Source organism: Typopeltis vanoorti, chromosome 4 (genome assembly GCF_054136105.1).
Source record: "Typopeltis vanoorti isolate ZY-2024b chromosome 4, IOZ_Tvanoo_1.0, whole genome shotgun sequence".
NCBI classification, from domain to species: Eukaryota; Metazoa; Arthropoda; class Arachnida; order Uropygi; family Thelyphonidae; genus Typopeltis; species Typopeltis vanoorti.
This window is the reverse complement of record NC_143552.1, coordinates 75,317,699-75,345,340: the sequence shown is the minus strand read 5'-3', so window position 1 is coordinate 75,345,340 and position 27,642 is coordinate 75,317,699. Positions and strand designations below refer to the sequence as shown.

Below are 27,642 nucleotides of genomic sequence, written 5' to 3'. Positions count from 1 at the left end.
CTATTGCACTAATGAGTCATCTTGCAAAGTGCTGATGAAAATACTTACAGAAAGTCTGAATAGTCATATGGAGGCACATCTTCTTGATGAGCAAGCCGCATTTCGAAAAGATCGAAGTACAGTGCAACAAATTTACTAAGACTAATAGCAGAGAAAGCTTGAAGAAAGAACAAAAAGATATATTGCTGTTTCGTGGACTTCCAAAAAGCATTTGATAACATTGACCAAAATATAACATGGGCTGTCTTGGAATCCTGTGGTGTTGACCAGGGCCAGATTTAGACCCATAGAGGCCCTAAGCACTTAAAAGATTTTGGTGCCCCATATATATGTAATTCAAAATATAAACAATAATAAACCATAAAATAAATTTTTATTTTTCAAAATGAAACAAAACTTATAGTAAGATGGAAAATAATGTTTATTTTTGTATACTTCAACTTTATTTAGATTTGAAAAGTTTTCTCCTACTTTTTTTAATTGGAAAGTCTTTGATCAGATCCTCAAAATTAATCTTACGTAACACATCTGCTTCTATACTTAGTAGAGATAAGGCATTCAACCTGCCTTGTTGCATAGTTGTTCTGATGGGATTTTCAACAGTGGCAGCCAGTGAAAATTTTAAGTGGGGGTGCTGCATATACAAAATAAAATAAATAAAAAAACTAATAAAATATTTTTTCCTAATCAGTATCCAATTTATTAATAAATAAATTTACATATTAAAAAATTGCTTTATTAAAAATATTTCACCCTCACCACGAATAAACACCAATAATAAAAGTTTTGTATCTCACAAAATTAACGTGGAAGCATATGATACACTGCCCAACCAAGCAGTGTTGGAATGATTGTAATGTGCAATCGCAAGCGCAAACAATTATCGGCGAGCCTGGCTGCATTTCTCCAAACACAATAATTCTCACACTGCATTAGATCGCAGTGTATTTGTTTTGTGTAACGATAATTGAAAAAAAAAATTCTTTTCATATTTTCAACAGTGATATTCGTCATAATTCAGCCTTATATCTAATAAATAAATAATTATATGTTATTTTAACAGAATAAAAAAGATTTGCAAAAAATAGTTCACCCTCACCACGAACATGTACCAATAATAAAAGTTTTGTATCTCACAGAAATAACGCGGAAGCATACGATACACTGCCCAACAAGCAGTGTTGGAATGACTTGTAACGTGCAATCACAAGTGCAAATGAATATCGGCGAGACTGGCTGCGATTAGTCGAATTTGATAATTCCGACACTGCATTAGATCACAGTGTATTTGTTTCGTAATCTAAAGCGATAATCGAACAATTCCAATTATTGACTATCCAATCACTGTCGAAACATAAGCTGTAACCTTTAATGTGTTATATTGCATTTATATAATGTTGTAAGCATTGTTATTACAGTACTATCTCGCTAATCTGAACTAATAAAAACCGTGCTCATTCAGAGTAACAAAAAGTTTGGATTAGCGAAATTTTCCCCAAGAGACAACAATAACTAGCGCTTAAGACAAAAATAATCAGATTCTAATTGTACATCAATTTAATCCTGTAAATAAATAAAGTAACTGATAGAAAAAAGCTACTGTAATGTAAAACTTAACAAATAATACAGTACACCAGTTTATTTTAGTAAAATATTTAGTTTGTATGTACCTGTATTGTTGAGGATTCTGATTTAATAAAATTGTATAGTTCAGTACATAACTTAATTTGCATGAAATATATCACTTTCTTGTACACCAACCCAAAAAAAGTTTCACAAAATAACACAAAAAGTTTTTTTTATTTCTTTGTAAAAAAAGTGACCGATTTTCTTTTGCTTCTTGACAGCTAAACTTTTTTTTAATGCTTCTTCTCGGAGCTGCATTAGCAATAAAATTTTGTGGAATGGCATATGATTCTGCTTAGCCCATTCTATACACACATTAAAACTGTCAAATGCCTCTTCATGTTTTACTTTTTTTTTCTTCGAGTTCTTTATCGTCATATTTATAATTTCAGCATCTTATTTGATTTCGAATTCACTTTCAATTTTACCTGTAATCCATTCCGTAACATCTATTTGTGAAATTTCAACATCTAAATTTATATTTTTAACCAAATGCATGTTTTGAATATCCTCTTTTCATGTATCACCGTAGTTATCTTGGTAAATTCCAGAAGGCCACATTTTTTTTTTTCCCCATGACGCTCTAATTGCTTAGATTCGACGGCTTCCCAAGCAGCAGCAACTGAGAATGCTACATCCTTCAAATTTATATTTTTTATTGATGTGGTAACGTCATAATTTTGGGAAATTACATTTAAAAACAGGTCTTTACGATATTTTAATTTAATGAATTGTATTATGTTCTGATCCATTGGTTGCGACAGTGGAGTACAGTTTGGAGGCAAAAACATAGCCGTAAAATTTCCGTCCTCACTAATCAATTCATCTGCGGAGGATGTCCAGGATAGTTATCCAATAATAAAAGTACTTTATGTTCTAAATTCTGGGATTTTAAATAAGTTTTAACAGACGGTACGAAATCATTGTGAAACCAGTTTGAAAAAAGTGACATTCATCCATCCTTGACATTGACTTCAGTACAAAACCAAAAGGCAGCAGTTCTTAAATGATCTCGGGATTTTTGATTTTACAGTCATAAGTAACTTTAATTTGTTATTTTTTTCCTGAGGCATTTGCACAAGGCATGATCGTGATGCTCTTTGGACATTTTTCGACCAGGCGCTGAGGCTTCATTTCTGTGAACTAGAGTTTTTTTTTTTTCTGTTCACGACTTCGAACAAACACCACTTTCGTCTGCATTATAAATTTGATCATCAGTTAAATTTAATTCAAGAATATTTTCTAAAAAAGCTTTTTCGAATGGTTTTATGCAGAAACATCACTAGACAGTTTTTCCCCTGATATTGATAGATACAAAATACCGTGCTGTTTCTTAAATTTTTCTAGCTTTAAAGCATCACTTGCTTTGAATTTCTGATCTCAGTAAATTTTTGAATGGAAATGCTTAGCTTTCTGCTTTAAAATGTCTCCGAAGATGGCAGTATGAGGACTTCTTTCTTGAAGAAACCATGTGTAAAACAGCAGAATCAAGTAAAGAAAAATCACTTGTTTTCAGAGTTTGTCATTTAAGGACCAAGCCTTGCTTGGTCCTTTTGTGGTTGAAACATAAGTTAAAATCCTGTCTTTTTTTTTTTTTTTTTTTTTTTTTTTTTTTTTTTTTTTTTTTTTAACTGATTGTAGATTTGCCGACTTATTTAGTAGCAAGTTGTACGGCCGCTTCAACCTTTTCTAGGCGCTGAATTATTTTACACTTATCCGACAAAATGATAATGCTACGTGTTTTTGTTTGGTAGGCTTCGACCCGGTAGCCATTTTAACGAAATAAATTTTAGTGTTAAAAAGAGCAAAATAAAAAATGAAGTTAATGAAAAGCTGAAAAAAAAATGAAAAACTAAAACAATTGATAATATGTTTTCCTGAAAATGTATTCACTGAAAACTTATGAAAACAAAACAATAAATGACAACTCAGACAACATTTCATTTCAATAGCCAAAGAAAAACTGAGCGTTATGTACAACCAGACTTTAGGCTAGGTCGTCAATGAAGGGATTAAAGATACACAAACATTGTGCAATAGTGGTGACTAATCAGTTCATTTACAACAGCAGTGATTTATGCCGACAATACAGTACGTACTGTACAGTATTAAAAAAGCAAATGTGAACACACAATAAATCAAAATAGGCCTACAGTACAGTACAATCGACAGTATGAAAAAAATATTGTACTGTAATAATAATAAAATAAATAAGTTAAAATAATAATTATTAAATAAAAATAATAGTACACAAAATAATATGTAATAAATAAAATTTTTTCTTTCCAATTGCAGTTCGGATTACTGGAGGGTTCGGACTAAAGAGATTCGGATTAGCGAGATACCACTGTATTTATAAACACAAACAAAATTTAAATTCTTCAATTTTTCCTTGGGAGTGCTGCAGTGTCGCAGTGCTTATGTACAGGCCGCCACTGATTTTTAATATACTTCAACTGAGAAAATGAACGCTCAGCTGAGCAATTTGTGACCATTAATGTCAAAAATATACGAAAAGCAATGTCTACGTTTGTAAAGTCACACTCAATATTGTCTTCTACAATTATTTTATAAAGTTCAGCATGACCGAATCTTGTTTTTACATTTTTTGTTGCACTGAACTTATTGCGCACATATGAGTGAAACTGCTGAAGCTCAGCTGAGAAATTAGTGTTCCAGTCTTCTGGGTAAGCATCAATTAACTTTTGACAACACTGAGAATACCTTTCAATTTCAGTAGATGATGAAGTCACTGAAGTAGCATTATGTAGCACATCACTTAGAAAAGAAAATCTCGCTATTTCTTTGTATATCTCTCCTCTTCTTCTCATCTCAGTTTCAAGTTTGTCAACAATTGTGTAAAAGGTGGTGATACGAAATTTATCTTTGGCAGATATACTTCTGGAGCATCTCCGTCATTGGGTACCTTCTTTCTGATATGTTTGCGAGTTTGAGCTGCCTTGTAATCAACATCTGTAGCACTTCCTTTGTAGCTGCTTCATATCTTTCAAATTCATTTCGCGAAGTGCACAATTGGTCAGCTAATGATCCACACAGATCTGCACATGTTTTAAGTTGACATCCTCATTCTGTAAAACTTGGCTTACTCTATGAAAATTTTGCAAAATCTCATCCCAAAAATTCGACATAAAAACGAATTCTAGCTCTTGCATCTTATTTGCAATATTATCTGCTTCTCTTCTAGTGTCTCCCTTTTGTGACTGGTCTTCGGCTATACAGTCTAACGCTTCTAAAATTTGAAGGAAAGATTTCAAAATTGCTGCTGTTATGTGCCTCCCATCTGGTATCAGAGAGGGGTTTTAAGACATTTTCATTTTCAATACAACCTTTAAGAATTGTCCACCGGCCGGTTGAGGCTGAAAAAAAAGGTATAGAGCCACTGCACTGTAGAGAAGAAATTAACCACCTCTTGACAGTAGTTAACAGCACTTCGGCCTACCAAATTTAGTGAATGAGCTGCACAGGGCACATATATAGCAAACTTGTTTGTTTCTAAACATTTTTGCTGCATCCCCTTATAACACCCAGACATGTTAGTAGCATAACATGACTGACCCCCTACATTTTGAAAAGTTTAGCTGACAAACTTTACGTAAGTACTGCAACACCTGATTTGCCATTTCCTCACTGGTATGACTTTTCATTTCCAGTAAGGTTAATAGCGTTCAATAGGATGTCCATCTTTTAAGTACCTAAGTACAACACTTAACTGGTCGATATGCAACAGATCTGGTGTTGAATCAACTGACAAACTAAAATAACCAGAAGATTTTACTTCATCAGCAATAAGCACGTGGACCTTTTGAGCCATCAGTTGAATGAGTTCCTCACAAGTGGCTTTGGACAGATAAGAAGGATTTCCTTTGCCACAATTTCCATATTTCGCAATGTGACCTGCTAAAAATGGATCAAACTGACTTATGAGCTCAAGCAGCCCTAAAAAATTCCCATTTTGCAATGATCCAAATCTTTCTTCTGTTCCTCGAAAAGTCAAGCCATGTTCAGCTAACATACGAATAACAGCTATGACACGCCTCAGGACATGTTCCCAGTAATCACACTCTTCCTGAATTTGTTTTTCCAACTGTTGTCCCAACCCTACACCTTGTCTGTGAGTTAAGCATGTTAGCATAGAGTCTTGGTGAGTACTTTTTTCATGTTGATTAATTACAATAGTATTTTGCCAATCACTGAACCCTTCTCTTGTAACAAAATGTGAGAAATTTTTAGGAGCAAACAGTTTACAAACAAAACAATAAACTGATCCCGTTGATGGTGAATACAATAACCACTCTCTCTTGTATTCCTCAGCATTGGCTTTTGTCCCAACAAAAAGTTTCTGCAAACAGTATCTTACTTACTGGTTTGCCACTACTGAAATGTCGGTAAGACTTGTCAAATGGCCCATTGTGGTGTTGACAGTCACTGGGTCAACAAGCAGTCCAATAAGCCACGTCATCAGCAGAGAAATCTAGCCACAATCCTGGATCTTTTGCTATATTTACTTCATTTTTTGCAGACTGAATCATTTCACCACCATCACCATGGCCCACTAAACTTTCATTTTTAGCAGTTATTTCAACCTCAGAATGTTTTGTAAAGCAACTTGCATCATCATTTGCAGTAGAGATATCAAGAGAATTTACAGACAAAGTGAGGTCAGTAGTGAGACATGTGCTAGATGAACCTGCTTGTGACACCTTGCTGATTCCAACATCATATTTTGATTTTGAAGTGATTTTCAAAGTGGTATTTGTGTCCTCTTTTCTGATGACTGAGATTGGCTCTGATCAGGAATTGGTATATAATGTTGTGGAACTTGTGTGAAGAAATCAGTCAGCTTTGCAGTCTTGGAATCTAATTCCAAAGTCTCCTCTTGTTTCTTTTTTGATAGTTTTCACTTTTGTGCACCACTTAACTGAACACGTTTCATCTTGGTTCTTGGGATCTGTTAAATACAGAAATAAAAAGATTATTTTGTTGATTATTAGGTGGCAATCAACACAATTACACATATCACAGGCAAAATCATACGAACAATTTAATTTCAGCTTATAGCTGAATCTTGTGCTTTCATGCTTTAATTAACTCTTATTTTACCGGAGTCACACTTCTGCGACAGCTGGGCCTTTTACCGGAGGCGCCTTTCTGAGACAACCACGTGATTTGTTTTATATTTGCTTCTAGAGCCTTTTATAAGACATAATTTATTAAAACAAGACCTAAAAAAAAAGACAGGAAAATAAAAAAAATAAAATGGTTATGTTAATTATAAAATACCTCATTTGATGCAGTGGTAGTGCCAGAAAGCGTCGTAAGTGATAATATGGTGTAAATGAACCATCATACACGTGGTTAGAGTTTTATTAGGCCTTCTACACATCATTATTTATTGAAACAAAGTAACAGTAAGAAAAGATAAAAAAACAATGAAAAACTAATTAAAAGTTAATTTAAATTAAATTCGTCATCTAACTAAAGCAGAAATTCTGTGGTGCCCCCCTTTCCATGATGCCCTAAGCACGTGCTTATTTTGCTTAATGCTTAATCCAGCCCTGGTGTGGACAATAAATTGATTTGCCTGTTGTGAAAGATATAAACAGCCAATCATAAGCAACAGTGAGAATAGCAATTGTGACTGGAGATTGGTTTGCCACTAGTCAAAGCACAAGACAAGGGGGGGGGACCCCATATCACCAATCACCATCATCACACATTTGGGAAGAACACTAGATAAGATTAAAGAAGAAGGTGGAGGCATTTCAATAAATGGCATGAGAATGAACTACCTCTGCTTTGCTGATGACATCATCCTGATTGAAGATGATGCAGCAAGGCTGGAACAGACATTGCAAACACTATATGAGGTAGGAAAAAGATATGGACCAAATGTCAATTTTGAAAAAACTTAAACAATGATATTTAGTCAACAGGAGTTATTGAACAAAGTTACCACAGATGATAGTAATATATCTTGGCTGCCACATGATGCATGACTTGAACACAGAAAAAGAGGTAAAAATTAGAATAGCCAGAACAACAGCTATCTTAAAAGCCATGGACAAAATATGGAAGAGCCGAGCTATAAAGATATACACTGAACTGTGTATTGTAGAAACCTGTATCTTCAGCAGCATGCTCTGTGGATGTGAGGCCTGGTTACTCCTGAGAGAATCTGAAAGGAGGATATTAGCATTCAAGGGGAAATGCTATAGAAAGATCTTAAGAATAAGCTGGATCCAGAAAGTGAAAAAAAAAGAAAGTCAATGAGGAAATCTATAGACAAATACAATCAAAAGGAAACTGTCTCTTTGGCCATATATGTAGAATGAACGATGAGAGGAAATTAAAAACGCTGCTGTTTGAGATGATTGAAGGAAAGAACAAAAAAGGAAGACCAAACAGAGAATGGGATGATGACATTGTCAAATTGTGCAGAAACTCTGTACATAAACGGGGTCATCTTGCTCAAAACAGAATGCAGTGGAAGAACCATATCAAGATGGCATCAGACACCTATGGGCATTGAACCCATGGTTATTGCTGATTGATGAAAGAAAGTGGCATCAAGCCTGATTATTATAATTGGAGATGTAAAATTTAGCTCTTTGCTTTATGCAGATGATGGTGTACTCCTAAACACATCCATTGCAAGTCTCCAGGAATCACTAACTAAATTGAATAATAGCTGTTACAAATTTGGCATAAAAATCAGCAATAAAAAGACCAAAACTATGAAAATAGGCAGGAGCATAGAAAACTTTAGCTGCATTCTGAATGGAAATCCTATAGAACAAGTAATATTTCAGCTATTTAGGTACAGTGACTAAAAATATTTCAGCTATTTAGGTACAGTGAAGATGGCAGGTTAAACCTAGAAATAGATAACAGAGTAAGCAAAGCTGGTATGGTGGGTAGCCAGCTGAATAAATGTATGTGGAATAAGAGAGAAATTAGCCAAAACACCAAACTAGCAATATACAAAACAGTGTTTAAACCAGTTTTATGTTATGGATCCGAGAGTTGGTCCTAAGACTGGAGATTGCAGATATGAGGGTTCTGAGAAAAATTAGAAAGTGAATCAATGGCAGAATCATATTAAAAATGAAGATACTAGAAAGGAACTTGACATTATTAGCATTCAAGAACATGTTAGCAGAGGTAATCTAAGGTGGTATGACAACTGAAATTGAATGGGTGAAGAAAGTTTGGCAAAACAGGTGATTGATGTCAAGATGGCAAGAAAGAGACTCAGAGGAAAACCAAGGTCTGGGTAGACTGATTTGTTCAGAAGTGCCTTAGAAGCACGAAATGTTACATATGACACAAGTAATAGATTGATTTGGAGGAAAATTGTTCATAGGAGATTAATAATAATGTAAACTTAATCATGTAGTGCTGTCATAGTAACCTGAACCCCCCCCCCCCCTTGGTGGTACATATCAGGAAATTGATGATTGTATTTGTAGCCTTTGCTATATGACCCTTAAACTTTATCCTTCTATCTACTAAAACTCCAAGATACCTAGCCTGATGAGTTTCTTCTAGCATAATATATCTAATATATCTAATATATCTAATTTGGTATATTTAATTATACCAAGTGCATGACTATCACATTTACTAACATTGAACCAAGAATCATTTGCACATGACAAAAATTCCAGCCTATTTAAATCATTCTGCAGTACTGCATATCAGACTTGGTCCTGATTATCCTTCCAATCTTTGCATTGAGTTACTAGAGAAGTGAAGATTTAAACCTCAGCAAATACAAGTGCATGAACCTTCTAGAGATGTGTTTCACAGCATAAACAGTACCAAGAGAGAGAGAAAAAAAAAAATATATATATATATATATATATTTTTTTTTTTTTATTAGTTTGCTAGTTTTCTATCCAGCTTCTTAAGAACACAAATTGCAACTATTACAAGAACATGGCACTTAACTAGATCTGCACTGAAAAGCAATTGCACACAAAACATGCTAGGTAAATGGAAATTAAAATTGACATGACTCAATCTGCTTGCCTTCCTAAAAAGATGCAAGAACATGAACACCATTTCTGTCTATGATTCAGACAAGAATCATAGAAGCTGGATATTTCTATCCAGCTTCTTAAGAACACAAATTGCAACTATTACAAGAACATGGCACTTAACTAGATCTGCACTGAAAAGCAATTGCACACAAAACATGCTAGGTAAATGGAAATTAAAATTGACATGACTCAATCTGCTTGCCTTCCTAAAAAGATGCAAGAACATGAACACCATTTCTGTCTATGATTCAGACAAGCTCTGTTCAACAAAACCCCAAGCATATTCACACATGGGTGAGCTTAGCATTAATCTGAGAACAGATCAGCATGACAGGCAACTCTCCCTTATTTATTAAAAAATCTCTTCTCTTTAACACCCCAACCAGCCATGACATCTGTAGATGTCCAGCTAAACCTGGATATGATTCTGTAACACCCGTTGAATAACATGGATACAAAGTGCAATTTGGTCTCACTATTTCATCCACCTTGACCGGTGGGGAGGTTAAAACATTAATAAAAAGAACTAATCCCAACAGATTCTACATTATGATCAGCCTTCATTATTTACTAATGTACTTTGGACACTCTTGACCTCATTAACCCCCACCCCCCCATCCCCAACATATTTGAATTGCTGAAATTCACCAATTATTCTGGTTATTTTTTATGGAAAGGAAATATATACATGCAACTAAATATTAGACTGCAGTGGATTCCCTGCCTTAAAATCACTTCTACCATCTCTTCTTTATAGAACAAACTTTCTGAAATCCTAAACCCAGAAATGTGATTCTCTATAACATATCTGAAAATGCTTTGACTAAAGAATTTGAAAAAGTGAAGAACCATCATTTGAAAAAATATGAAGCTTTTTAACACTGATGCTTTATGGCAACAATGATTTATCTTCGCAGATGCTCTCAGAAGATACAATCAGTATGCTTAGTCAGGGTCATAATTTTGTCATCACTCCCAGAAAAGTACCAGTTTTGGAAATAATGACCAGCATGGAATGTGGTATCTGCGATCTCTCACCCACAGTGGCTAATAATGTTCATTTAGATGTGGCCAGAATCAGACAAAATCCAACCCACCGAAGAGTAACATTTAACCTAAGGAAATATTAGCATTATACAGAAATACTGTTTCCCTAACCAAAGCAGATTAGGGAAACACAACTTCATTATGGACCAAACAGATTATAAGAGAAAAATGAGTAATATTCTTAAGGACTCCTCTACATATCAGATTATGGATTGAGATCCTACCAAATCTCAAAAGAAAAGAGTAAAATTATGGAAAAAAAAGTCTCATTTTCCCTCAAAGAAATTGCCAGAAAGTTAAAAACCTATCATGTTAAACTTTCTAACCCTTTCATACTCATAGGCCACTCTCCCTTATTTATTAAAAATTCTCTTCTCTTTAAAACATTAATAAAAAGAACTAAACCTGACAGATTCTATGTTACGATCAGCCTTCATTATTTACTAATGTACCTTTGACACTGACCTCATTAAACCCCCCATTCCCCAACATATTTGAATTACTTAAATTCACCATTTATTCTTGTTATTTTTATGGAAAGGAAATATATGCATATAACTAAATGAGACTGCAGTAGATTCCCTGCCCTTTTCTCCTGACTAGCCAACTTCTGTATAGACATTTTGAAAACCAAATACTCAGCAAAGTTATAAACCAGTAGTTTGGCAGTGCTATGTTGGTGATATGTTTGCTATTTGGCCTCATCACTTAGACATATTGGATACCTTTTTAACATCTTAACAGCATGCATCTAAAAATAAACTCCATGATAGAAAAAAAAAAAGTGACAGTTGTAGTTGAACCATCAGGTAATCATGTTCATAGTGTTTCTAGAAACATTATGAACATGACCACCTGATGGTTCATTATCCTTTCCATTCATAGAAGCCATTTGTTCAATCTGCTTTGATCAGACTAGTTAACAGATCAGTTAACATGTGCCTTGAAGAATAGACTGTAAAAATAACATTTGTGATCACCTGCATGGTTGTATCTGGCAGACAATGCTCTGGATACTCCTTCACAGAGAATTAAAGGGAAGAAGATAACATCAGTATTACGCAGAAGTTGCTGTAGGTTTGAAACTATTTTTGGAATCGGCATCAGCTATCAAGCATTCATCAACCTCAAGTATGACTGTATTTAATTTCTCAAAGATCTGACTTCTCCAAATATCTTTATTGTTATCTGGCACATATTTTTTTTTACAATTTGAATTGTTTCTGCAGTGATCTAGTTGACTGCTCTGTGCCTTTCATAACTGTAATTTGTGCTCTGAAGTTTTCTGGGAAAACCAGCAAAATATTAGTAAGTTCAATAAGTTAATTGTTTTATTTTATTGGCATTGTTTGTACTGTGAGGCACTCTTTCTGTACATCTACTAGACAATTGGGAGATTTTTATAATCTAACTCTTAATCCATGAACCAAAAATGTCCATTTGTTCTCACTGACTGTAGGATTTTTTTGCTTCTCTTCCCTTACTCAGTCTATTTTGAAAAAAATATTATTTTCAGAAGCAGATGACAAGGTCATCTGCTTCTGAAAATATCATGAATGATTAAAACAGATTTTTTTTTTTTTAATATTAGCCATTTATTTAGAAACCAATATCTGACTTGTTTTCTCACACTAAAATTGGTGGTTTCATCAGGGTTTAAATAAAACACACATATATATATATATATAACAACAAAGTTGTCTAAATGCTGAAAAATTATTTTCAGAAAATATCATCATGAATGATTAAAACAGATTTTTTTTTTTAAATTAGCCATTTATTTAGAAACCAATATCTGACTAGTTTTCTCACACTAAAATTGGTGATTTCATCAGGGTTTAAATAAAGCACAAATATTTATATATATAACAACAAAGTTGTCTAAATGCTGAAAAATTATTACAAAAGAAGATAAATTGAATCATCCTAAAACACGAATGCAGATCTTGATCTTACTTGAAACACCAATGAAAATACCAACACTTTGCTTAAAAATATCCAAAACTGGCCATCAGATACACAAGTCTGAAGTCTCCTTAACCAATCATGGATAGCATCAACTCTCTGACTTATGTTTTATCAAAACATCTTGCTATTCTTTTATTACATTACATCACATCAGATCCTCTCATTCTTATGCAAGAATTCAGATCATTTCATCTAGAAACTGTCTAGTGTAGATATATCATCTTTTGACATTCTCTCAGGTCTCAACATGTTATCTTTCTTTACTAATGTTCTGGTGAATAATGCCTTAGACCTTATCGGAGATCTTTTTCCACCAGACCTTACAAAATTGTTTGAACACTGCATACGATTCAGTTTCTGTCAGTGAAGTAATGGTTTTTTTACAAACAACCTTTTGGACTAGCAGTCAGCACTCCCTTCTTTCCTCCGTCAACTGAGTTTTACATGGAGAACTTTGAAAAGGAATTCTTAGCTAAACCAACTGTTTGGTTGAGATGTCGATGATATTCATTATTTAGAAATATGACCTCCAAAGCCTACAACTATTTGTTGATTCTCTGAACTCTTTTAAACTTACATTTAATTTTACATTAGAACTCGAAATGAATGGTAAACTCCCTTTCTTAAACGTTTTCATCAAAAAGAAACCTGATAATGGCACCACTTGAGAGGTTTATCGTAAGTCTTCTTATGTGGGATGTTATCTTGATGCTTCATCCTTTTGCTATCCTTCCCAAAAGCTAGATATCATCCACATGCTCAAGAAACAATCATCTTCAATTTTACAAAATGAAGATAAACTTAAAACAGAACTCCAAGCTTCTCAAATTTATTTGTTCTTGATGATCATTCCAAAAAAAAAGCAGTTGATAAGATTTTATTTTCAAATCGTGAACCCCCCCCCCCCCCTACATAACCAGAATGTCCATTTTAGAGTTTAGATCACCATTCCATACATTGGCAATCTCTCCATTAGGACTGATTCTCTTTTCAAAGAGCATAACATCACAGTGACTTTCAAACCATTCACAGCCTAGTCGGGTCTCCTAAGAACAACATCTCTTTTTTAAAAACATCCGGGAGTACATAGAATACTATGCTCAGACTTCATGAGCATAGAATACTATGCTCATGTAGTCTGGCATGCATTGTGCAGACAAGCCATAAATTTGAAGTGAGAAAGAAAGAACATGTTGAGAATAAAAGAAAAGAAAGAAAGATCTGGTTTGGCCATCCATACCTCATACAGTAAACTGGAATATTTTCACTATGCTGTATTTGGAAGAAAACTTTTATTCCAAAATAACTGTAACAGACAGTTATTCCATTCACATAGATCTTTCAATGGGAATTGTGGACTTATATTAAATTACATCTGGAAATCTCTCATTATGTCCTTCAGCATCTTAGATTTCAATTTTGCCAATACCTCCAGGCATTGCATGGTGAAAGCTAATGCATGGCACGAGATCTTCACATTCGTGTTTAAGTTGAATTATTTTATCTTCTTTTTGTAATAGTTTTTCAATGTTTAGAACTTTGTGGTTATCTGTTTTTATGTATTTTTGTGCATTAAATAATGCACAGGATTTAAATAAACCCTGACAGAGCCACCAGTCAGGGTGGCTCTGTCAGGGTTTATTTAGTCAGATAGCAGTTTCTAAATAAACAACTGTTATATTAAAAAAATCTGTTTTAATCTTGTTTTTTCATTGTAAAAATCTTTCAACCATCATGAGTGATAATCAATATATAATCATCTGCACAAGACCAGTCAGTATCTGTTTTTTGCAAATCATAATGATGAAATTGCAATCATTTTGATTTTAATGAATTGCAATGGTTGCAAGTTTAAAGCGTTTCTTAATGAAATAGGTTTAAGTATTCAATTCGTAATACTGCAACAGAATATACACAAATTGCAATGCCCAAACACTGTATTGAATATGAGTGCATAATTAATAATAAAACAATCATAGTTTCAAACATTGGGTCTTTGGACTGTCATTGCATTATATTCAGTAGTCAGTATATCTCTTCATAACGTGTATACTTCAGTTATTTCAGAGTATACAATTAAAAAAAACCTATAATCTGTGATGAAAGTACATAGAACTGTGGCTACTGGAATATGAACAAATGATGAAATATGTTGGTGGACTTAACTGGAAATTATACATAAATGAACCATGATAACAATGCTTTTATTGCATGTATTTATTCTTTTTAGTGTATTACTAATGCTGTTAACTCTTTATTATTTCAAAGTTTATATAATCATAATAGTGTGCATGATTTTTTTTAAGGGGTTAAAAGCACCTTGACACATACAGCTCAAACAATTTTGGAATTATGCCTTCGAAGATTTGCTGAAGAAGAAGATAAACTCATGAGATTGGAGAAAGCTATAAACCCACTTCTTGATGATGATGACCAAGTTGCCTTATCATTTATTTTTGAGACTGTAGTTACTAAGCACTTAAAAACAATTCCAGAGTCCTGGCCTTTCCATAAGCCAGTGAACAAGAAATTTGTAAGGGATTATTACAATGTTATTAAGAGTCCAATAGATCTGGACACTATTATCAAGGTAAGGACTCATTCTTTCCTTCTTCTCCATTTGAAAGTTACAATTCAATATTCATAAATTAATAAACTTTTGCTGGCTGAAATGAAAGATTTTAGAGACGTGTGGGTGGGTGTCCTAAAATCTTTATTTTTTTGTGTTATTACTAATCCAGTTACCTCTATAATCTCAAAGTTTATATAATCAGAATAGTGAATGATTTTTTAAGAGGTTAAAAGCATATATATATATATATATATCAAAACAAACCAAATCGTTGATTTGATTTGTTTTGATACTTACTATCTGTTAAGTATCTGTTTTGATTTCTAAGATATGTTATTTTGAATATTATTATTGTTACTACATCACTTATAACACAATCAGTTATAATGCATGTCATATATCTCCTTAAACTTATTTATTGACAGAGCACTCATGACCATCCCTGGCAACTCATTCCAGTCATTTATCACCATGCAAAAAAATCTAGTCATGCTCTTACTTGACTATATAATTATTATTATTACGTCACACTTTCAAGGAGTCTAAAGACTCATCTAGGGAGGGCACCAACTCTATAACTCTCCCTCTTCACCAATCCACCAACTACAGCAAACTGTATCATCTACACCAACACCATCTACTGCCCACCACCACTAGTATTTTCACAGACAATCACAAACATCCATGGCGGGATTCGAACCCGCACCCTTTTTGCTGGAGAGTGGATACACTGATCACTCAGCCAGCCAGTCCTGCAATACAAAACCTCCAGTGGTGTGATCCCTTGTCCTCTCACATCCAGTCACATATTGAGGTGTTTTCTTAGCTTCCACTTAAATCCTTTTAGTAACTAAATTTAATATAGCATTGTATTTATAGAAACACCAGATCTGGAGTATTTCTTTGTATTTTAATTACCTTTTCTCCCTTGGTACATGCATGGTTCACTGGCATTCACTCTTTAATAGTTTCTCGGAGAACAGACGTACCAACTTAGAAAAAAAAAATTGCCGATAGTTTTGCCATCTATGGTTGAGACTGAGAGCTTTTCAGACCACCCACGTATATATACAGCAATCTCTTGATTAGTGCGTCATTTTTTTTTTTCTATACCCAAATGTAATTAATGTGTCTCTAAAATTCAATTAGTGTCCCTATATACACCTTAAAAATAAATGTTACATATTTTAAAAATTTTCTATCTATACATTGTTTTATGGCTAACTATTTTAAAAAAGCAAGTTGATCTAATAATTTAGTTACCAGATAGAGGGTGCCAAAATCAGGACTCTAGTCTTTGTGTTGCTGCTACAATTTTGTTGAAGTACACCATGTTGTTTTAGTCTCGCGTATTGTGACAAACAGTGTTTTTGTGCTCTGAAGATGCTGGTTATAATACCAGCGAAATATCAGCATCAAGTTAATAAATTAATTATTTACTTAGTTTCTGTGTTCTATTATACCGTTAAAATAATAAACAACATGTTCGACGAACACATAAGTCTGTCCACACGTTTAAGGATTCTTCACGGAGACGATATCGTACGCAAGACACGATGATATGGTAAGTGGAAGTTGAAATTGGCGCGGCAACTAAACAGGTTAGCCTTCTTAAAGAGGTGCCGAGACACCAAATTAATACCGAACTGTTTTAAAATCAAAAACAAGTTCCACTCGGCCAAAGCCCAACGCATCTATAAACGAGCGAGTGTAGCGCTTTTACGCGAACAAATTAACACCACTTGCCGGGAATTAGCACAAGCAAATACAACCATCAGCGAATTACGAGAATCACTGCATAATATTCTAAATACGGAACTTTGGCAGATCTTAGAGAACATCACCGACGCAACGGCAAAAAAAGAATTCGACAGAGTCAAAAACCGGCACCAAAAGAAGTTCGAAAATCTACAACAACGGAACACCATACAACGACCGCAATTACAACAAGACCTCGTTGTCGTGAATCTATCGTCACTCACCTTAAGCAAAGAAGCCACGACTGCTTTAAGTCGAGGGCACAACTTTGCCTTAACTCCCAAGCAAGTTCCAAAAGCCGAAATAATGGCGTCCATCGAACGAGGAATTTACGACCTGCCTCCAACAATAGCTAACAACATACGTTTAGATGTGGCCAACATCCTAATCAAGTCCAAGCCTCCAAAAAATAATATCCCACATAAGGAATTCATTGCTATAAAAAAGCTACACAACAACAGCCAGATTACCATAACAAAAGCAGACAAAGGAAATGCAACCGTGGTGATGGACACAACTGAATATGAAAACAAAATGCACACACTATTACAAGATCAGTCAACATACAAAATTATAGATCGCAATCCCACCAACACACAAAAGAATAAGGCACGAAAATTATTAAAAAAAGTCACTTCCTGGCCCAAAGACACAGTTAACAAACTCGAACCCTTCCATGTTAAAACACCGAGGATCTATGGATCACCAAAAATTCACAAACCAGGCACACCCCTACGCCCAATTGTGGACAGTATAAATAGTCCCACATACAAACTGGCTAGACATTTAGCGAAGCTACTAGCCACTCTCACTAACAATTCTCCCTCCTTTATCAAAAATTCAGCACACCTAAAAAGCATCTTACAACACCTCACCCTAAAAAGCTCAGACTTAATAGTAAGCTTTGACATCACTTCACTATTCACAAATGTACCACTAATAGAAACCCTCAATCTACTGAAGTCACACTTCCCCCCTGATATATTTGAACTATTCAAATTCACAATACATGCAGGATATTTCACATGGAAAGGGAAAATATACAAACAAATTGATGGGACAGCCATGGGCTCCCCCCTTTCTCCCCCCCCAGCCAACTTTTACATAGAACACCTGGAAAAACAAGCAATCAATACAGCCACTCTCAAACCAACACTTTGGCTACGCTATGTTGATGATGTGCTTGCTATTTGGCCACATGGCCCTGAGACATTGAAAACATTCTTAGCACATTTAAATAGCCAACATCCAAAAATCCACTTTACTATGGAACTGGAAGCCAACAACTGCCTGCCCTTCCTAGATACACTCATCACACGTCTCCCAGATGGTTCCTTATCATTTTCAGTTTTCAGAAAACCCACACATACAGGCAGATACTTACACAAACAATCACACCATCATCCTTCTCAACAATATGGCATATTAAAAACGCTAACCCATAGAGCGAGAGCAATCTGTTCAAATGACAAGGCTCTCACTGCTGAACTGACTCACTTACGCCACACCTTCTTGGCCAACGGCTACAATCCACAAAAAAATAAACAAAATACTAAACACTCCTAAGAAACCCCTCCCACCATCCACCATAGAGAACTACAACAAAACAGTCACCATCCCTTACATTAAAGGTACATCCGAAAAGATCTCAAGAATTCTCAATAAACATAAACTACGCACTACATTCAGACCATGTAGCAAATTAGCCACCCTCATCCGCTCACCCAAGGACAGCATTCCTCCTTTATCACATCCAGGAGTCTACCAAGTACCCTGCTCATGCAATCAAGCCTACTACGGTCAAACAGGAAGAACTGTGAATATCCGCATCAGCGAACATAAACGATACGTCCAGAAATATCATTATGGGAAGTTGGGCCTAGCAGACCATGCTCTGGATACCCCTGCACACAGGATCAACTGGAAAAACACAAAAGTACTACACAGAAACCCATATAAATCAGAGAGATTGTTCTTAGAGGCGACAGAAGCCCTAAAACACACTCCAAATCTCAACAAATATGGCTGTATTAACTTGCCAAAGATCTGGGAGACAGTCATATTAAGAAAAAACTAGCACTTTTCTAGGACTCTAGTAATATATGATAGCGTTTTTTTTTTTTTTTTTTTTTTTTTTTTTTCAGATAGAGGGTGCCAAAATCAGGACTCTAGTTTTTGTGTTGCTGCTACAATTTTGTTGAAGTACACCATGTTGCTTTAGTCTCACGTATTGTGACAAACAGTGTTTTTGTGCTCTGAAGATGCTGGTTATAATACCAGCGAAATATCAGCATTAAGTTAATAAATTAATTATTTACTTAGTTTCTGTGTTCTATTATACCGTTAAAATAATAAACAACATAAACAACAATTTAGTTACCAATTTAAAACATTTTACAAAGTTATTTTTTAATGGCATACTACACTATTTTGATATACACTGTTCCAAATTTACCACCAAAATTTGTCGTCTGCTAATTACATACCATTTTGCTGATCATATCTCATGTGTCCATTGCAATTGTTTTCCTTACTTTTTTGTTTTAAAGTATTTTCCCAACCTTTTATCACGAGTAAAAGAATTAGTGAGCAGAAAAGGGAAGTGTAAAAAAGATTCGAAAAGTAATCTTATTGGAAGAAAAACTTGAACTATAGTCCATAGCAAAGATAGAACAAGAACACAAAATAGGTGAATTAACTATAAGAGCAATTTTAAGCAAAGCTGCCTGAATACAAAGATAAAGGTAAGGCTGTTTCAAGTACATCATGCATGCAGACCACTCGAAATCAAAGTATTATAATGATTGAATTAGAGAGACTTCTTTCTACGTGGATCGAAGATTGTAACCAAAAACAGATTCTGCTAAACACTGATCTTATTAAATCAAATGCATTATGTCTCTTTGCAACCTTGAGAAGAAAGGGCTATCAATGATGGAAAAGAAGAATTCCATGCTAGTGCTGGGTGGTTTGAGCATTTCAAAAAGAGAAATAGCCTACATAATGTTCAAATCACAGGTGAAGCTGCAAGCAGATAAGGAAGTGACCACAAATTATCCAGAGGTTTCGAAGAAAATTTTACAAATTTTCTACTTGTTGAAAAATGGGGCTATTGTGACCAACAAATATTTAATGTTGATGAAGCCGATGGAATCTAATACCTTCCAAGACTTTTCTGGCCAAATTCAGCTTGGTTATGAAGTCACAAAGGATAGAGTGATTCTTCTGTTAGGTGACAACTGAAGGTGATCTAAAGTTAAAACACACGGTAGTTTATAGGGTACCAAATCCTAAGGCCCTCAAAGGCATTAATCAAGTTCCGTCCCCATTATTTGGAAGTCTAACAATAAAGCATGGATTAGTAAAGCTTTATTCAACAGATGGTTCACAAGTTACTTTCATCCAACAGTTGAGAATTTTTGCAAACAAAATATTTGATTTTAAAACTGTTTATTTTAGACAATGCACCTGGTCACCCCTACTTCTCTTGATTCATTGTGTGAGAACATTAAATATTTTTACTACCAAATACAACTTCTCTCATACAACCTATGGACCAGGGAATTATCACAACCTTTAAGGCATACTACCTGAGAATAACATTTAAACAGGCAATAAAATCATTGTCTGGAGAGAATTCCATGACATTAGTAGAATTCTGGAAGAAATTTAATGTTAAATCTGCTATTGAATGTATTCATCAATCTTGGAATGAAATTACTGCTAGCAATATGCAAGCCGTTTGGAAGCCTGTGCCAACTGGGTTTTGATGAGATTGACAATGATGACATCTGAGAGTTAATTAAATCTCATTCTGAGAAATTTAGATGTGCAGCTGGAAGATCCTGAAGAGTATGAAGAAAATTTAACCACTGACAGTCAGCCAAAAGAGATTTTACAGAAACAGTTTGAAAATATTTTTCGTACAATTGAAATTTTTAAGCATCAATGCTTAGAGGCTGACCCTGATGAAGTGAGCAATAAAATTTGCAGAAGATTAGAGAGACAATAGGGCCATACCATCAGTTGTATGAAAAAAAAGAAACAGAATGCCCTCCAAACTACGTTAAATCAATTCTTTGTTAAGAAGTAGAATAATATATTTATTTTCTGAATATGTTTTATTGTCCTTCAGCTTCATTGTTTTCCTTTATCTAATCCCAGAGACATACCCTGATTCTTTTATAAAAAAAAAAAAAAATTAACAGTCTGAGGAATGAATTGTACCTTTTCCAATAGGTTATTATATTTGATTACTGCATTTTCGATTAACACACCTGTTTTAAAGAATGCATTAGGTGCATTAATCAAGGACTGCTGTACATTGAATGGGTTTTCACTCAGTCTATATTCCAAAACAAGCTTGTGATCATCAACAAATCCAAAGCAGACTTCATGCATTGAGCTTGCATGAACCAAGCTGAATACAATTAGCTTGTCTCTTGCTGAACTAGCCTAGTTCAGCCTTCTGGTCCTTTGCTATAGGTTGTTGGACATAACTTCTGCTTTTCCTTGTTTCCATTCCTCTCGTCACACACCACTCAGTTTTAGATTGACAGTCACCTCAAATCTACAGTGAGCTGGGTGGTATCACAAGGTGATGAAATGCATGTCCCACCTTAGTCATTCCCAATACATGAAACACTTGGCCAACCAGTCTTGCAAAACATGTTGCTTGCCTTCTTGTGCTATAGTTGCACTAACTATAAGATTGTTTATAATGATAAACACCTATATGTTATGACAAGTAATGGCAAGTAGAGTCTCAAATTATTTTTATTTATCAGCTCAGCTCAGCTAAATGCCTTTTTTATTCCCGTATATACAGGGAATAGGCGAGGCCATTTTAAGCCCTATCTAACTTTTTGGAGACTGAGTGGGCACTTCAATCTCCACTGATACTCAATCAGAGATGGCTGGCCCAAGGCTATCACTAATTAAGTGGCACGCAGTGAAGAGAGACAGCTCTACAGGTGCCGCCATCTCATGGTCCCTAACACTCGTATTTAATGTCTGAAATAATGTGGGTTCTATGGTCGATTTTCTGGAGTTTATGGGACGAAAAACCCGAGTTTCCAGGAAAAAAAACCTGCTTGCCCATGCCAGAGATAGACTAACTTGGGAACCGGTCGAAAAAAAAATTTACTTTTTAATTTCATTGGTTATATTGCATTGCCAGATTTGGAATTTTTTCGTGTTTTCCATAATTTTTCTTCAAATGAAGAAAATATTTTCATCTTCCATTGTAGATGGGAAACCTATAAAAAGAATTCTTGGTGTTTTACACATTACTCATCTGCTGTTTGTTTTTTCATTGGGTTCATATGAATTTCAGCTCTCAGCTGAGGATGTTAGATTGCAGAGGTAGTGCTTTTCAGGCCAATGATTTCAGTTAATTGACAAATTAGTTTTCAGAATTCCTTCATCGGTAAGTGTTGCCATTTTTCTGTCATTTCATACATTATCCTATGATCTCTATCAGTAACTCCACTGGGTTCCCTACTTGACGTGGAACTTTTTTTTTTTAACTCACAGTCATGTATGTTAGTGATGTATAAACTTCACATCAGTGATACTATTGTGTTATAAATAAAAATGCATAATTATGCAGTTGTTCATAGAGAATCAGTGATAACTATGATGTAAAGTATATATATCTTTTGTTTTCTGTTCATGCCAGCTAAGATCATAGGTCAGATATCATTTCAGGTTTTGATTAGAATCATTTTTGTATGCTATAATATTTAAAAGAAAACAAATGTTATATATAAATAATTAATAGGCATGGATTTCTCGTACATGTAGAAAGTCATGCTTGTTCATAGAGTATAAATGTGTTCAGTGACACAGCATCCACTAGTTAAGTGTTGGTTCCTAGTTTTGTTATATCTATCCATGAATTTGTTGTCCATCCAAGACAAGTTGAGTCCTGTGATTAGGGCTTTAGGTAATTTAAAGCAGCTGACTTGTCATTCCTCTAGGGGTAAGTATTTTATGTCTATAGAACTGCGTGTTCGTGGGGTCAGTTTGCTTTTTTTGAATTTAAAAAAAAAGTTTCCAGGAAAAAAAAAAACCCTTGGCATGAGACCAGCTAACTTGCCATTTGAAAAGACCTGATCAAGGTTCCTCATGTCATAGATGTAATTCGAACCCTGGTCTTCTCAACCAAGGGCTCACTACCATCTGAATTACAGAAGCTCTATTTTGTCATATAGAAAAGTATTTTCTCTAAGTGAATATGTTTAGGTAGCATAATTAGAATTTGAATGGAAACAATGGCATATAGTGTAATATATTTTCACTGTATTTAAGTGCTACATGAAGTATTGCTGCATGTATATCTCTCCCAATTGCATTAATTATTTTGGATAATTTTATCCCATTTTTAGGTGCTTTTAATGCATTCTTAATGGACTGCAGGAATTCCTGCAGAAATCAATTCCTGTTCTGAACAATGAAATACAGATCGTATTAATTGTTCGTTACTCTATAATCATTTAATATCATTAAACTATTAAATGTTCTTGCAGATGATTAAGATCTGTAAGAACTCTTAAAAGTTTGTGTAAAATGATTTTTGAAATGCTTTATATTGTCCTATAATTCTGTGTTTTAAATTTATATTCCCAGTTTTAAATGTTGGTCATATTTTGATTTGAAAAATTGAATTCATATATATATGTATTTTTCTTTTTTTTTTTCTTCTTGTGTAGAATATTAAATCTCATAAATATCATAATCGAGGGGATTTTTATGCAGATGTGAAATTGCTTCATAAGAACAGCACCACATTCAATGGACCAGATAGTCTTATCACAAAGAAAGCTGAAGAAATAGTGGAAGCATGTTGGCATGCCCTAAACAAAATTGTAAATACTCATTTCATTTAAAATAAGTAGTGATTTCAGTCTCTCTTCTTCAGTTATAATGAGATTTATTGTAAGAATGTATATTACTTATGTATTGGGTTGGCAAATAAGTTCATTCAGTTTATGCTTTAGTACATGGGTTGGCAAATAAGTTCATTCGGTTTATGCTTTAGTACAAATTTACGCTGCTTCGCCTGTCACTATTGTTGTGCTACTGCGCAATGCTATTGCACAGTTGAAAGGCGACATTTCACATAACCTTTCAGTGAATTTTCGTTCGAACTACTTCAGTTGCATGTGTGTGTAACATATTTTTAGAAATGGAAGGAAATAATGTACATTACTGCCATATTTTGCATTTTTATTTTTGTTTGCCTTTTTTGGAAAAAAGGCAAAGGCCCATAAAAAATATCCAGCATATATGGGGATGGTGCCTTAACAGAACGCATATGCCAAAAGTGGTTTGCCAAATTCCGTTCTGGAGATTTCGACGTCAGTGATGCTCCTCATGCGGTCGCTCGACCAATGATTCAAGTGATGTGAAGGATATCGTCGACAAAAATCCATCACAAACAGTGCGGGAGATTGCTGCAGTACTGAACATATCCCATACAAGCGTTGAAAACCATTTGCACAAGCTGGGATATGTTTCAAAACTTAATGTTTGGGTGCCGCATGAATTGACTGAGGCCAATATGACTGCGCTCACATCCATCTGTGATTCGCTGCGACGTCGCCAAGAACATGACCCATTTTTGAAGTGGATGATTACGGGAGATGAAAAAGAGTCGTGTACGATAATGTGGTACATAAAAGATCATGCTCTCTGTGTGGTAGGATTATAAAGGTATTGTTCACTATGAGGTGTTACCGTCAGGCAGAACGTTTGATTCAACTGTCTATTGCTCGCAGTTAACGTGACTGGCCAGTGCAATTAGCACAAAATGTCCTGAATTGGCAAATCTGAAAGGAGTTGGCTTTTACCACGACAACGCCAGACCCTACACATCGTTAACAACCCGGAGTAAATTGTTACGCCTTGGCTGGGATGTTTTGCCACATCCTTCGTATTCACTGGACCTGACACCTTCTGATTACCACTTATTCCGATCGTTGCAGAATTCTCTGAACGGGAAAACCTTCGCTAATGAGGAGGCTGTCAAAAGACACCTGGATCAGTTTTTCGCCAATAAACCTCAGGTGTTTTATGAATGCGGCATAATGAAGTTGGTGAACAGATGGCAAGAGGTCGTTGATAAAGAAGGTCAATATATAACTGACTAGTATGTATGATATATATTGAATAAAATGTGTTTCATTCCACTCTGAAAAACCGAACGAACTTATTTGCCAACCCAATATATTACTGCTTATTACTTATATATATTATGCATATGTATATTACTGCCATTCTGCAGTATCTAAAATATCAAATTAGTTTTCATCCTTACCTCAAATCATGGTGGAATTCAGAATGTATAGCAATCAAGGAAGCCCAAAACAAAGCTTGTGGTGTCTTCTGCAGATATTCCACCACACGGTACATAATTACTTTCAGATGTGCTTATGCTTGAGCATGCTGTCAGAGCCAAAAGGACTTATGGATTCAATTCACATCTCCTGTTACTAGATCAAACAACAGCAGTGGTCTGCAAAAAACTCCAGAAAATGAAGGGCAGATCTACCATGCGCACATTTTTGATTCAGGAACAGACCCTGCACAATTGTTCATCCAAAAGCAGTTGCAGATATTCTCAAGGAGAGCTTTGCCAAAATATCAGCCATTTCTTTTTACTCCTAGAACTATACAGCAAAGCAGAAAAACATCAAAATTTGTTTGCTTCAAATGGTCAGGATGTATATAATAGCCCATTCTAGAAAGATGTAAAAGCTCTTTTACTTCAGCTACTGTAAGCACCAGATGACCTCCATTATGAGATAGCAAAACATTGGCTGCCATCCTCCATGAATCAATTGCTTTAACTATTTTTATGGCTAATATAGCCTACTTTCATTTAGGAGCATCCTTTTTTCTTTTTTTTTGACAGTGTCATATTGACTCTTTGCTCAATGCTCAAAACTTAGGGCATTATTGATGTGTTATAATTCGTATATTATTCTTCATATATTAGTTTTATTTTCGGACATACATTTTTTTAGATGTTGTTGGCTATCTCCTTATTCCGGCGATATGCATACATCTGCTGTTAAAGGAATGGGGTTTGGAAAAGTGTGGGTTATTATTCGAAAAAAACCTGGGTTTTTTATATGTATAATATTATTATTATTAAGAGTAAGTAGAGAGCATTGGTGGGGGGGGGGGGTGAGAGAAGGATCTGAAAATAGACTATTTTTTGGGGAAGAGGAAGGATTGATGAAATAATGATTTATCTTATAGGAGTAACATGGGAGTTTTCCCAGAAATAATACCTATAATTGCTGTAACGTTTCACTAAAATTTTCTGCTAAAGAGTATTTATAATTGCTTTTCCAAAACCAGGTAAGGATCCAAGAATTTAAACAGATTACCATCCAATAGTAGCGCTGACTACCTGCCTTTATGTATATCAGTGGTGTCGCTTGCTCATTTCAGTTGGGTGTGCTGTCATGTGGATCATGCAACCCATGCTATAAATTTCACGTCAATTTGACCATATGCATGGCTGTGCGTCTGCAGAAAATTTTCCAGGTGGGGAGACAAATAATTAGATCAATAAATTTTTATAATTATTGATTTAATTAAATAATTACACAATAAATGTCTTTTAGCTTTTTTTTTTTTTTTTTGATGTAATCATTTGTTGATGTAAACTATAAATACGTTATTTTCATTTTGCATCGATTTTAATGATCTTTAATTCTTTGTGGGGGGGGGGGAGAGGAAGATACTCAGAATTAATAGTTTTTAGCACAATTTCATATATAAAAAAATTGACCAGCATATTTTATTAAAAATCAACTAAATTAATTAATCCTAAATTAAATTATTTCAGTTTAAAAGCAAAAAAATCTAAAAACTAACAAGTAAAATAATATTAAATTACATACGCTTATCTTTTAAAAATGTATTTTTCTGTTTAAATTAGTTTCACTATAAATTTACAATTCGCACTCACTCAGTAACTCACTAGATATAGAGGGCAAACTAACCGGTCACTGTTCACAAATCAGAAAAAGATGAACCAAAAACAGGAACACGTGTTCTATTGCCACCCTGCTGTGGGCCAAAACAGGCCAACCCATAATAAAACTTTAAAACAGACAAAGTGTTCCCAGGGTTGAGGGTGTAATATTACATATTTCAATCAATTTTACAATTATAATTTGTGGAATTTTTTAATCAATCCCTGGGGGAAGTGCCCACCCTTGGGGATGCCCATGACTGTGTGATTGCATTTTATCGATGTATGAAAGTTTGATAGGGCATAGCACATCAGCGCTCATCTTAATTGATCCAATGCAATTAATTGCAGGATAACTTTGAATACTTTTGCGTAGAGTGGGGGAACAATCTGTTTTAGGATTTATTAGAAAACAACAATAGAGAATGCTATATTTGGTTGGTATATTTGAAATACTCAAAGATGAAAATATGTGAACCATCATTTATAAGACATGTGAGAATAGGAAAGAATAAGTGTGAGTAGAAACACTTTCATTAATGGTAAAGAATAATTAATAATTATCATTTGTGATGTGTGTCCTATAAGTTGCTGGGTAGAGTGACTAGCACAATCCT

General features: G+C 34.6%; 1 protein-coding gene across 1 annotated transcript in view; it reads left to right on the top strand.

The window, feature by feature from the left end:
• Positions 1–27,642, top strand: part of LOC150107421 (transcription initiation factor TFIID subunit 1-like) — a 688,572-nt gene that overhangs the window by 639,155 nt on the left and 21,775 nt on the right. The window contains exons 36-37 of the mRNA XM_090391849.1: positions 15,011–15,294; positions 23,748–23,903. Of these exons, the coding sequence (XP_090247975.1) occupies positions 15,011–15,294; positions 23,748–23,903 (440 nt within the window). The remainder of the gene's footprint in view (positions 1–15,010; positions 15,295–23,747; positions 23,904–27,642) is intronic.